Here is a 14,176-nt window from a genome sequence, read left to right as displayed (position 1 = left end):
TCTTCTTAGGATACAACCCTGTTTACAAAATCCCAGCCGGCTCTACCAATGTCGTAATTATTGAGTATGGAAGCAGAGATGCAGATAACTTCTTGGGTAAGTAATGTTTAGCTTAAGCGCTACCACTCTTTGTATTAATCACAAGGGGTTTTAATCAACTTTTAAATACTCGTTATGTCGCAGCCCTAAAGCAAGTTGGCCCTACCGCTAGATATTTAATAAACGGCGGCTCGGTTGTCAGCTTGGGAGAGAGAACCTACCAAATAGAAGGCGCATCAATTTATTACTCTGGTTCAGACAAAGCAGAAGAAATGATTAAGATTACTGGCAAGACTCAAGAGGATCTGCTTCTTGAGGTACATCTAGCCCGCCTCATGACTCATGACTTCTTTTCGCATTCTTAGGTGCAACTAGCTCGCACAACCAACTCATGACTTCTTTTCGCATTCTTAGGTGCAACTAGCTCGCACAACCAACTCACGGTTTCTTACACATCCAGCCTTTCGATGGCAAATCCGGGCAACCGGGGACTGTTAAACTACACTCTTTGCTCTTGATACAAAGTCTTAGCCCATGTGTTTTTCTTTAGGTGCTGTCTGTTGGAAAATTGACGCCGCCAAACGTCCATTATTCGCTGAATGTTCCTTTCATCGGGCCACACAAGTTCAAGTGGATTATAAAGCGCTGGACACCTTGTAATCGCCTATGCCAAGGTTAGGTTTTCTTCTCCCGTTCACTCTCTTGCGTAAACTTTGCCAAAATAGATTGGTTCTTAAACAGAATAAGTAGATGCATGGCTCAGTACATTCATAACCCTGTACCTTGTACTGTTGGGTTACCTTTCTCGTCTAATTACTCAATACTCTAGTTATCCGTATATTGTTAGGACTCTTTGTCTTCTGACGGCTCAGTACATTTGTTATTCGTGTATTGCTGGGCGTGTGTCTTCTGACGGCTCAGTACATAGTGACCCTTTGTGTTGGGTTTCAGGTAGAAGGAGACGAAAGGTCAGATGCGCCCGCGTGAGCGATAAACGTCTTGTAAAAAGTAGTCGATGCAAGCACTTGCCTCGGCCAGCTTCGCCAAGCGAGAAGTGTAACACAGACTGCGAGCTGAGGTAATGTCACTACCCTTTGCCAGTGACTGATCTAGCCACAAATTCAAGCTTTAGATTCATGCTTAGTGTTTGTTTGTTTTACTCATCTCGCATCGCCTCTTTATCCCATCACACATATAATCTCTTTTCATCTCGCATAATCCTACTTTCCTTAAAGACACCTTGGGCCAAAGCTTCAAAGAATATTTACCCTGCAAATTCTTGCCTTTAACGTTGCGTTTGCTTGTATCACATCAACCATCACGAAATTCAAATCATTTTGCCCTGACATCCTATACTTACTGCGATGCGTTTGCCTGTATCACCTCACCTTACTCGAACTTCTCTCGGCTTTTTCTATTGCAGGTGGCGCACGGAGCGAGAAGATAAATGCTCAGCACACTGCGGACCCGGCAAACAGAAACAGAAGTCGGACTGCATGCGGGTGACAGGCAATAAATGGCAACTGGTGAATGTCAAGTATTGTAAGCACTTGGAGCGACCACTAGCCGTGGTGCCTTGTGAGGGCAAATGCGAAAACACTAGATGGGTTTACACGCGCTGGTCACAGGTAAATTGATTAGCACAACAACAATAACACCAGGAGAAAACGCAACAATCGATATTATCGCTCACATTACAACTTACACGTTTGTAATCATGGCAATAGTGAGCACCACCACCACCACCACAAAAATCATCATCATCATCTTCATCATCATCATCATCATCTTCATCATCATCATCATCTTCACCATCACCATCATCTTCACCATCATCATCACCACCACCATCACCACCATCTTCACCACCATCTTAACCATCATCTTCACCACCATCTTCACCATCATCATCATCTTCACCATCATCATCATCTTCACCACCATCATCTTCACCTTGTTCATCACTTGTTTCACTTTAATTAATCACCACCACCACCATCATCTTCACCTTGGTCATCACTTGTTTCACTTTAATTAATTACCACCACCACCATCATCTTCACCTTGGTCATCACTTGTTTCACTTTAATTAATCACCACCACCACCATCATCTTTACCTTGGTCATCACTTGTTTCACTTTAATTAATCACCACCACCACCATCATCTTCACCTTGGTCATCACTTGTTTCACTTTAATTAATCATCATCATCATCTTCACCTTGGTCATCGCTTGTTTCACTTTAATTAATCATCATCATCATCTTCACCTTGGTCATTGCTTGTTTCACTTTAATTAATCATCATCATCATCATCTTCACCTTGGTCATCGCTTGTTTCACTTAAATCATTATCATCACCACACAACCCTTGTCCTCTTTGCAGTGTTCGAGAACGTGTGGCTCAGGAATCAAGACTCGGCGAGCGAACTGTGTCGATCACAAGGGCGACTTCCTGCCAGACGCAGACTGCAGACCATCTGATCGCTTGCTCCTACAGCAAGTGTGTGAGGCCGAGTGCCCGAAATGGCGCGCAGCGGACTGGGAACAGGCAAGCAATTTAGTTTTCGTTTCTGCAAATATTTTGATAAGAGTTTCAGGCGAACTGTAAAAATATGTGAAACTATGTGCAGGGATCTTTATCTTCTGTCAAATTGTCATTATTCAGTGGTCATTATAACTCATATAATCAATGAGTGGCAAACTCGCAGGGCGCGTTCCGGCTTACGAATCAGCCGAAGGTTTCTTTGTTAAAAAGCGTTTATTTTCATTGATTTTTTGTCATCGTTTGGCGTGGCATCAATGTGTTTATTTTGGCTTGAATTTGACACTCAAAAAACGCGTGACTTCAAGTCGCTTATTTGCTGCACTATTTTTGCTTACCTTGATGTATTACGTTATTCGCCTATCATTTCTTAGTGCTCTGCGTCTTGTGGGAGTGGCATGCAGTCTCGCGTCGTGCAATGCAGTGTCGGATCTGTAATACATCCCGACTCAGCGTGCCCGCGAGCAGCTAAACCCACTGGAACTCAGCGGTGCAACCAGCAACCGTGTCCGGCTTGGGAGACTAGGAACTGGTCAGGGGTAAGTGCTACAATCACCTTATCTAATACCACCAACACATAAACCACCACCACCATCATTTAACCATCACCTTATATCTAATACCACCAACACATAAACCACCACCACCATCATTTAACCATCACCTTATCTAATACCACCAACACATAAACCACCACCTCCATCATTTAACCATCACCTTATATCTAATAACACCAACACATAAACCACCACCACCATCATTTAACCATCACCTTATATCTAATACCACCAACACATAAACCACCACCACCATCATTTAACCATCACCTTATATCTAATACCACCAACACATAAACCACCACCATCATTTAACCATCACCTTATATCTAATACCACCAACACAAAAACCACCACCACCATCATTTAACCATCACCTTATATCTAATAACACCAACACATAAACCACCACCTCCATCATTTAACCATCACCTTATATCTAATACCACCAACACATAAACCACCACCACCATCATTTAACCATCACCTTATATCTAATAACACCAACACATAAACCACCACCACCACCATTTAACCATCACCTTATATCTAATACCACCAACACAAAAACCACCACCACCATCATTTAACCATCACCTTATATCTAGTAACACCAACACATAAACCCCCACCACCATCATTTAACCATCACCTTATATCTAATACCACCAACACATAAACCACCACCACCATCATTTAACCATCACCTTATCTAATACCACCAACACATAAACCACCACCTCCATCATTTAACCATCACCTTATATCTAATAACACCAACACATAAACCACCACCACCATCATTTAACCATCACCTTATATCTAATACCACCAACACATAAACCACCACCACCATCATTTAACCATCACCTTATATCTAATACCACCAACACATAAACCACCACCACCATCATTTAACCATCACCTTATATCTAATAACACCAACACATAAACCACCACCACCATCATTTAACCATCACCTTATATCTAATACCACCAACACAAAAACCACCACCACCATCATTTAACCATCACCTTATATCTAGTAACACCAACACATAAACCCCCACCACCATCATTTAACCATCACCTTATATCTAATACCACCAACACATAAACCACCACCACCATCATTTAACCATCACCTTATCTAATACCACCAACACATAAACCACCACCTCCATCATTTAACCATCACCTTATATCTAATAACACCAACACATAAACCACCACCACCATCATTTAACCATCACCTTATATCTAATACCACCAACACATAAACCACCACCACCATCATTTAACCATCACCTTATATCTAATACCACCATCACATAAACCACCACCACCATCATTTAACCATCACCTTATATCTAATAACACCAACACATAAACCACCACCACCATCATTTAACCATCACCTTATATCTAATACCACCAACACAAAAACCACCACCACCATCATTTAACCATCACCTTATATCTAATAACACCAACACATAAACCACCACCACCATCATTTAACCATCACCTTATATCTAATACCACCAACACATAAACCACCACCACCATCATTTAACCATCACCTTATATCTAATAACACCAACACATAAACCACCACCACCATCATTTAACCATCACCTTATATCTAATACCACCAACACATAAACTACCACCACCATCATTTAACCATCACCTTATATCTAATACCACCAACACATAAACCACCACCACCATCATTTAACCATCACCTTATATCTAATAACACCAACACATAAACCACCACCACCATCATTTAACCATCACCTTATATCTAATACCACCAACACATAAACCACCACCACCATCATTTAACCATCACCTTATATCTAATACCACCAACACATAAACCACCACCTCCATCATTTAACCATCACCTTATATCTAATACCACCAACACATAAACCACCACCACCATCATTTAACCATCACCTTATATCTAATACCACCAACACATAAACCACCACAACCATCATTGAACCATCACCTTATATCTAATAACACCAACACATAAACCACCACCACCATCATTGAACCATCACCTTATATCTAATACCACCAACACATAAACCACCACAACCATCATTGAACCATCACCTTATATCTAATAACACCAACACATAAACCACCACCACCATCATTGAACCATCACCTTATATCTAATACCACCAACACATAAACCACCACAACCATCATTTAACCATCACCTTATATCTAATAACACCAACACATAAACCACCACCACCATCATTTAACCATCACCTTATATCTAATAACACCAACACATAAACCACCACCACCATCATTTAACCATCACCTTATATCTAATACCACCAACACATAAACCACCACCACCATCATTTAACCATCACCTTATATCTAATAACACCAACACATAAACCACCACCACCATCATTTAACCATCACCTTATATCTAATACCACCAACACATAAACCACCACCACCATCATTTAACCATCACCTTATATCTAATACCACCAACACATAAACCACCACCACCATCATTTAACCATCACCTTATATCTAATAACACCAACACATAAACCACCACCACCATCATTTAACCATCACCTTATATCTAATACCACCAACACATAAACCACCACCACCATCATTTAACCATCACCTTATATCTAATACCACCAACACATAAACCACCACCTCCATCATTTAACCATCACCTTATATCTAATACCACCAACACATAAACCACCACCACCATCATTTAACCATCACCTTATATCTAATACCACCAACACATAAACCACCACCTCCATCATTTAACCATCACCTTATATCTAATACCACCAACACAAAAACCACCACCACCATCATTTAACCATTACCTTATATCTAATACCACCAACACATAAACCACCACCACCATCATTTAACCATCACCTTATATCTAATACCACCAACACATAAACCACCACCACCATCATTTAACAATTACCTTATATCTAGTAACACCAACACATAAACCACCACCTCCATCATTTAACCATCACCTTATATCTAATACCACCAACACAAAAACCACCACCACCATCATTTAACCATCACCTTATATCTAATACCACCAACACATAAACCACCACCACCATCATTTAACCATCACCTTATATCTAATACCACCAACACATAAACCACCACCACCATCATTTAACCATCACCTTATATCTAATACCACCAACACATAAACCACCACCTCCATCATTTAACCATCACCTTATATCTAATACCACCAACACATAAACCACCACCACCATCATTTAACCATCACCTTATATCTAATACCACCAACACATAAACCACCACCTCCATCATTTAACCATCACCTTATATCTAATACCACCAACACAAAAACCACCACCACCATCATTTAACCATCACCTTATATCTAATACCACCAACACATAAACCACCACCACCATCATTTAACCATCACCTTATATCTAATACCACCAACACATAAACCACCACCACCATCATTTAACAATTACCTTATATCTAGTAACACCAACACATAAACCACCACCTCCATCATTTAACCATCACCTTATATCTAATACCACCAACACAAAAACCACCACCACCATCATTTAACCATCACCTTATATCTAATACCACCAACACAAAAACCACCACCACCATCATTTAACCATCACCTTATATCTAATACCACCAACACATAAACCACCACCACCATCATTTAACAATTACCTTATATCTAGTAACACCAACACATAAACCACCACCTCCATCATTTAACCATCACCTTATATCTAGTAACACCAACACATAAACCACCACCACCATCATTTAACAATTACCTTATATCTAGTAACACCAACACATAAACCACCACCTCCATCATTTAACCATCACCTTATATCTAATACCACCAACACATAAACCACCACCACCATCATTTAACAATTACCTTATATCTAGTAACACCAACACATAAACCACCACCACCATCATTTAACCATCACCTTATATCTAATACCACCAACACATAAACCACCACCACCATCATTTAACAATTACCTTATATCTAGTAACACCAACACATAAACCACCACCACCATCATTTAACCATCACCTTATATCTAATACCACCAACACATAAACCACCACCTCCATCATTTAACCATCACCTTATATCTAATACCACCAACACATAAACCACCACCACCATCATTTAACAATTACCTTATATCTAGTAACACCAACACATAAACCACCACCACCATCATTTAACCATCACCTTATATCTAATACCACCAACACATAAACCACCACCACCATCATTTAACAATTACCTTATATCTAGTAACACCAACACATAAACCACCACCACCATCATTTAACCATCACCTTATATCTAATACCACCAACACATAAACCACCACCTCCATCATTTAACCATCACCTTATATCTAATACCACCAACACAAAAACCACCACCACCATCATTTAACCATCACCTTATATCTAATAACACCAACACATAAACCACCACCACCATCATTTAACCATCACCTTATATCTAATACCACCAACACATAAACCACCACCACCATCATTTAACCATCACCTTATATCTAATACCACCAACACATAAACCACCACCACCATCATTTAACCATCACCTTATATCTAATACCACCAACACATAAACCACCACCATCATCATTTAACCATCACCTTATATCTAATAACACCAACACATAAACCACCACCATCATCATTTAACCATCACCTTATATCTAATACCACCAACACATAAACCACCACCACCATCATTTAACCATCACCTTATATCTAATAACACCAACACATAAACCCCCACCACCATCATTTAACCATCACCTTATATCTAATACCACCAACACATAAACCACCACCTCCATCATTTAACCATCACCTTATATCTAATAACACCAACACATAAACCCCCACCACCATCATTTAACCATCACCTTATATCTAATACCACCAACACATAAACCACCACCTCCATCATTTAACCATCACCTTATATCTAATAACACCAACACATAAACCCCCACCACCATCATTTAACCATCACCTTATATCTAATACCACAAACACATAAACCACCACCACCATCATTTAACCATCACCTTATATCTAATAACACCAACACAAAAACCACCACCACCATCATTTAACCATCACCTTATATCTAATAACACCAACACATAAACCACCACCACCATCATTTAACCATCACCTTATATCTAATAACACCAACACAAAAACCACCACCTCCATCATTTAACCATCACCTTATATCTAATACCACCAACACAAAAACCACCACCACCATCATTTAACCATCACCTTATATCTAATAACACCAACACATAAACCACCACCACCATCATTTAACCATCACCTTATATCTAATACCACCAACACAAAAACCACCACCTCCATCATTTAACCATCACCTTATCTAATACCACCAACACATAAACCACCACCACCATCATTGAACCATCACCTTATATCTAATAACACCAACACATAAACCCCCACCACCATCATTTAACCATCACCTTATATCTAATACCACCAACACATAAACCACCACAACCATCATTTAACCATCACCTTATATCTAATACCACCAACACATAAACCACCACAACCATCATTTAACCATCACCTTATCTAATACCACCAACACATAAACCCCCACCACCATCATTTAACCATCACCTTATATCTAATACCACCAACACATAAACCACCACCTCCATCATTTAACCATCACCTTATATCTAATAACACCAACACATAAACCCCCACCACCATCATTTAACCATCACCTTATATCTAATACCACCAACACATAAACCACCACCACCATCATTTAACCATCACCTTATATCTAATACCACCAACACAAAAACCACCACCACCATCATTTAACCATCACCTTATATCTAATAACACCAACACATAAACCACCACCACCATCATTTAACCATCACCTTATATCTAATACCACCAACACAAAAACCACCACCTCCATCATTTAACCATCACCTTATCTAATACCACCAACACATAAACCACCACCACCATCATTGAACCATCACCTTATATCTAATAACACCAACACATAAACCCCCACCACCATCATTTAACCATCACCTTATATCTAATACCACCAACACATAAACCACCACAACCATCATTTAACCATCACCTTATATCTAATACCACCAACACATAAACCACCACAACCATCATTTAACCATCACCTTATCTAATACCACCAACACATAAACCACCACAACCATCATTTAACCATCACCTTATATCTAATACCACCAACACATAAACCACCACAACCATCATTTAACCATCACCTTATCTAATACCACCAGCACATAAACCACCACAACCATCATTTAACCATCACCTTATATCTAATAACACCAACACATAAACCACCACCACCATCATTTAACCATCACCTTATATCTAATAACACCAACACATAAACCACCACCACCATCATTTAACCATCACCTTATATCTAATAACACCAACACATAAACCACCACCACCATCATTTAACCATCACCTTATCTAATACCACCAACACATAAACCACCACCACCATCATTTAACCATCACCTTATATCTAATAACACCAACACATAAACCACCACCACCATCATTTAACCATCACCTTATCTAATACCACCAACACATAAACCACCACCACCATCATTTAACCATCACCTTATCTAATACCACCAACACATAAACCACCACCACCATCATTGAACCATCACCTTATATCTAATAACACCAACACATAAACCACCACCACCATCATTTAACCATCACCTTATATCTAATAACACCAACACATAAACCACCACCACCATCATTTAACCATCACCTTATATCTAATAACACCAACACATAAACCACCACCACCATCATTGAACCATCACCTTATATCTAATAACACAAACACATAAACCACCACCACCATCATTGAACCATCACCTTATATCTAATAACACCAACACATAAACCACCACCACCATCATTTAACCATCACCTTATATCTAATAACACCAGCACATAAACCACCACCACCATCATTGAACCATCACCTTATATCTAATAACACCAACACATAAACCACCACCACCATCATTTAACCATCACCTTATATCTAATAACACCAACACATAAACCACCACCACCATCATTGAACCATCACCTTATATCTAATAACACCAACACATAAACCACCACCACCATCATTTAACCATCACCTTATATCTAATAACACCAACACATAAACCACCACCACCATCATTGAACCATCACCTTATATCTAATAACACCAACACATAAACCACCACCACCATCATTTAACCATCACCTTATCTAATACCACCAACACATAAACCACCACCACCATCATTTAACCATCACCTTATATCTAATAACACCAACACATAAACCACCACCACCATCATTTAACCATCACCTTATCTAATACCACCAACACATAAACCACCACCACCATCATTTAACCATCACCTTATTTCTAATAACACCAACACATAAACCACCACCACCATCATTTAACCATCACCTTATATCTAATACCACCAACACATAAACCACCACCACCATCATTTAACCATCACCTTATCTAATACCACCAGCACATAAACCACCACCTCCATCATTTAACCATCACCTTATATCTAATACCACCAACACAAAAACCACCACCACCATCATTTAACCATCACCTTATATCTAATAACACCAACACATAAACCACCACCTTCATCATTTAACCATCACCTTATATCTAATACCACCAACACAAAAACCACCACCACCATCATTTAACCATCACCTTATATCTAATAACACCAACACATAAACCACCACCACCATCATTTAACCATCACCTTATCTAATACCACCAACACATAAACCACCACCACCATCATTTAACCATCACCTTATATCTAATAACACCAACACATAAACCACCACCACCATCATTTAACCATCACCTTATATCTAATAACACCAACACAAAAACCACCACCACCATCATTTAACCATCACCTTATATCTAATAACACCAACACAAAAACCACCACCTCCATCATTTAACCATCACCTTATATCTAATAACACCAACACATAAACCACCACCACCATCATTTAACCATCACCTTATATCTAATAACACCAACACATAAACCACCACCACCATCATTCAACCATCACCTTATATCTAATAACACCAACACATAAACCACCACCACCATCATTTAACCATCGCCTTATATCTAATACCACCAACACAAAAACCACCATCACCATCATTTAACCATCACCTTATATCTAATAACACCAACACATAAACCACCACCACCATCATTTAACCATCACCTTATATCTAATAACACCAACACATAAACCACCACCACCATCATTTAACCATCACCTTATCTAATACCATCAAAGCAAAAACTTCAAACCACCACCACCGCTTAACCGTCACCATTGTGATCGCCGACCATCACTTCAGTAAACATCACAGATTTCAATTCATAATTATCACGATAACATCGGCATCACTTCTTTGAGCGCTAAACCCTACACCATTACCGCTATTATTACTGCCAATACTACACTCATTACCTATATTAAGATTTAAAGCGCTCCCAGTAACATGTTCTCTGCAAAACACTACTTCTGTTATCAGTCTAATAGAATCTCATTTCTTATCCCAGTGCTCGGTGAGCTGCGGTGTTGGCGAGAAGACTCGATCAGTCACGTGTCGTTACAATGGTACCAGCATATCGCCAACGAGATGCGATAGGGCGCTAAGGCCCAGCCTTACTGAGAGATGTACTCAGCCACCATGCCCGACCCAGGCTTTTATTTACCCTGAGACGAAGTGGAAAGCGGGGCCTTGGTCCCAGGTAACTATTATTCCATACTTTGACAACGCTATCACGTGTATCAACAAAGTTGTCACATGGTGGTCATGTGTCGCCCCTGGTCCATCATATGTCTGATAGCATCGATCACGTGCCCCGCCTCTGTGATCACGTGTTTTTTTTTTAATTTGATGGCCCCTTGGTGGTCAGGTGTCTCATTGCGTCAATCAAACGTGTTTTTATCAGCGTGATGTGTATTCACGGCTTATTAGTAGCCCTATCCAGTGGTCTTTTGAATGTCTGACATCGTCGATCATTTATGTTGTCCCTGTTTCAGTGCTCTCAGTCGTGCGGTGATCAGGGGAGGCGAATGCGTCGGGTGACATGCGCAGACAGTCGCGGTGTTGCAGTGGCGGAGAGGTTGTGCGACGCTCCCAATCGTCCAGCTACGTACGAGAGATGTAACGTCAAGCCATGTACGTCGTGGAAACACGGGGCGTGGGGCCTTGTAAGTTAGTTACTCCTCGAACTATAACACTTGCAAAAATAGAGTTATTGGTGGTGATTAGTGATCTAGTCTTGGTCTACAATGTTATGAGCACTTCACTCATCTTTTTGTACACAACTCTTGTACAACTTTTGAAAAGCAACACTGCATGCTTGAACTTATGTTTGATTCCACATTCTTATCATTTGCTTCAGTGCTCAAAATCTTGCGGTAAGGGTGTCCAGTCTCGCATTGTCAAGTGTGCATACGAGAACTGGAAGATTGCAAAAGATTCTCAATGTGACCCTTTCAAGCGGCCTCCGGAGCAGCGAGAATGTGAGCTTCAAAAGTGTGAAGGGCTCGCGTTGCACGTCAACAAACAGGCGACTGTATTACCGACCGATCCTTACCGGCCACTGACCCCAGCCCACCAACCAACCTGGAGGACAAGCGCTTGGGGAGCAGTGAGTAAATGAACAAACCTTCTTGCTTTAACCAACAATGTCGATCTAAGCTGTGTTCCGCGATTAGAAATGGGGCGCCTTCCCATGCCTTTGGCTCGACTATTGTATTTCACTCTCGTAATTCATCATTCCAGCTGCAAGAGAGTGCGGCTCGACCATTGTATTTCACTCTCGTAATTCATCATTCCAGCTGCAAGAGAGTGCGGCTCGACCATTGTATTTCACTCTCGTAATTCATCATTCCAGCTGCAAGAGAGTGCTTTAGCTTCAAAACTTAAAATTTTAACCACATCTTCCTTACATCGCCACCACCGTCGCGTCAATATACTAAAATACAAAAGAGATTCATCCAGTCATCTCTAGTCTTGTTTCAAAGGGTGGACGGAAATGCTCTTCAACATATCAGCTCCTTCCCATCATTGTCAATTTTGTTAGTGAATCCTAACATGTTTGCTTATTTTGTTATTCCAGTGTTCCGTTACATGTGGTAAAGGAATTCGGCGTCGCCCAGTCACGTGTACTCGCAACGGACGAACCAGCAATGCATGCGTGCAAGACTCCAGGCCCGCTGACACCGAGGTGTGCACCAATGCTGCTTGCCCGACTTGGATCATGGGGTCGTGGAGTGAGGTAGTGCTTTGTCCATTTCTTTACTTCCCCACAATATTGCTTGTATTGCCAGGGGGTTGGTCTAACTAACCCCCTCCCACACGTCTCTTTTTCATTTACAATGTCTTTGGTTTCCACTCTGTTATCTCACATTGACTCGTTTTTTATAGTGTTCGGTGACTTGTGGATTCGGTTACAAAAGGCGGGAGGTCTACTGCAGTAGGAACAACTGCGATACAGCTAGAAAGCCTACTCAGCTGCTTAAGTGCGAGCTACCTGTGTGCCCGCAGTGGAATGCAGGGGATTGGGGACAGGTAGGAACCTGTCCATCTTCTTAAAAATTGTTATACTAATAGTATTTGGATTCAGTTTAATCTGATAAAAATGTCACAATTCCTACGTCCCGACAGCTTTCGTAGACACCTTGGAAGGAGCT

General features: G+C 40.4%; 1 protein-coding gene across 5 annotated transcripts in view; it reads left to right on the top strand.

Moving 5' to 3' along the window:
- Positions 1–14,176, top strand: part of LOC5516359 (A disintegrin and metalloproteinase with thrombospondin motifs 9) — a 59,981-nt gene that overhangs the window by 30,821 nt on the left and 14,984 nt on the right. For all 5 annotated transcript variants that reach the window (XM_048732543.1, XM_048732530.1, XM_048732533.1 and 2 more), the window contains 12 exons: positions 10–96; positions 184–356; positions 590–713; positions 991–1,117; positions 1,463–1,667; positions 2,427–2,591; positions 2,960–3,124; positions 12,031–12,222; positions 12,518–12,688; positions 12,883–13,131; positions 13,603–13,761; positions 13,911–14,054. In XM_048732543.1, the coding sequence (XP_048588500.1) occupies positions 10–96; positions 184–356; positions 590–713; positions 991–1,117; positions 1,463–1,667; positions 2,427–2,591; positions 2,960–3,124; positions 12,031–12,222; positions 12,518–12,688; positions 12,883–13,131; positions 13,603–13,761; positions 13,911–14,054 (1,961 nt within the window). The remainder of the gene's footprint in view (positions 1–9; positions 97–183; positions 357–589; positions 714–990; positions 1,118–1,462; positions 1,668–2,426; positions 2,592–2,959; positions 3,125–12,030; positions 12,223–12,517; positions 12,689–12,882; positions 13,132–13,602; positions 13,762–13,910; positions 14,055–14,176) is intronic.

Source organism: Nematostella vectensis, chromosome 1, assembly GCF_932526225.1.
Source record: "Nematostella vectensis chromosome 1, jaNemVect1.1, whole genome shotgun sequence".
Taxonomy (NCBI): domain Eukaryota; kingdom Metazoa; phylum Cnidaria; class Anthozoa; order Actiniaria; family Edwardsiidae; genus Nematostella; species Nematostella vectensis.
This window is presented reverse-complemented; position numbering and strand designations above follow the sequence as displayed.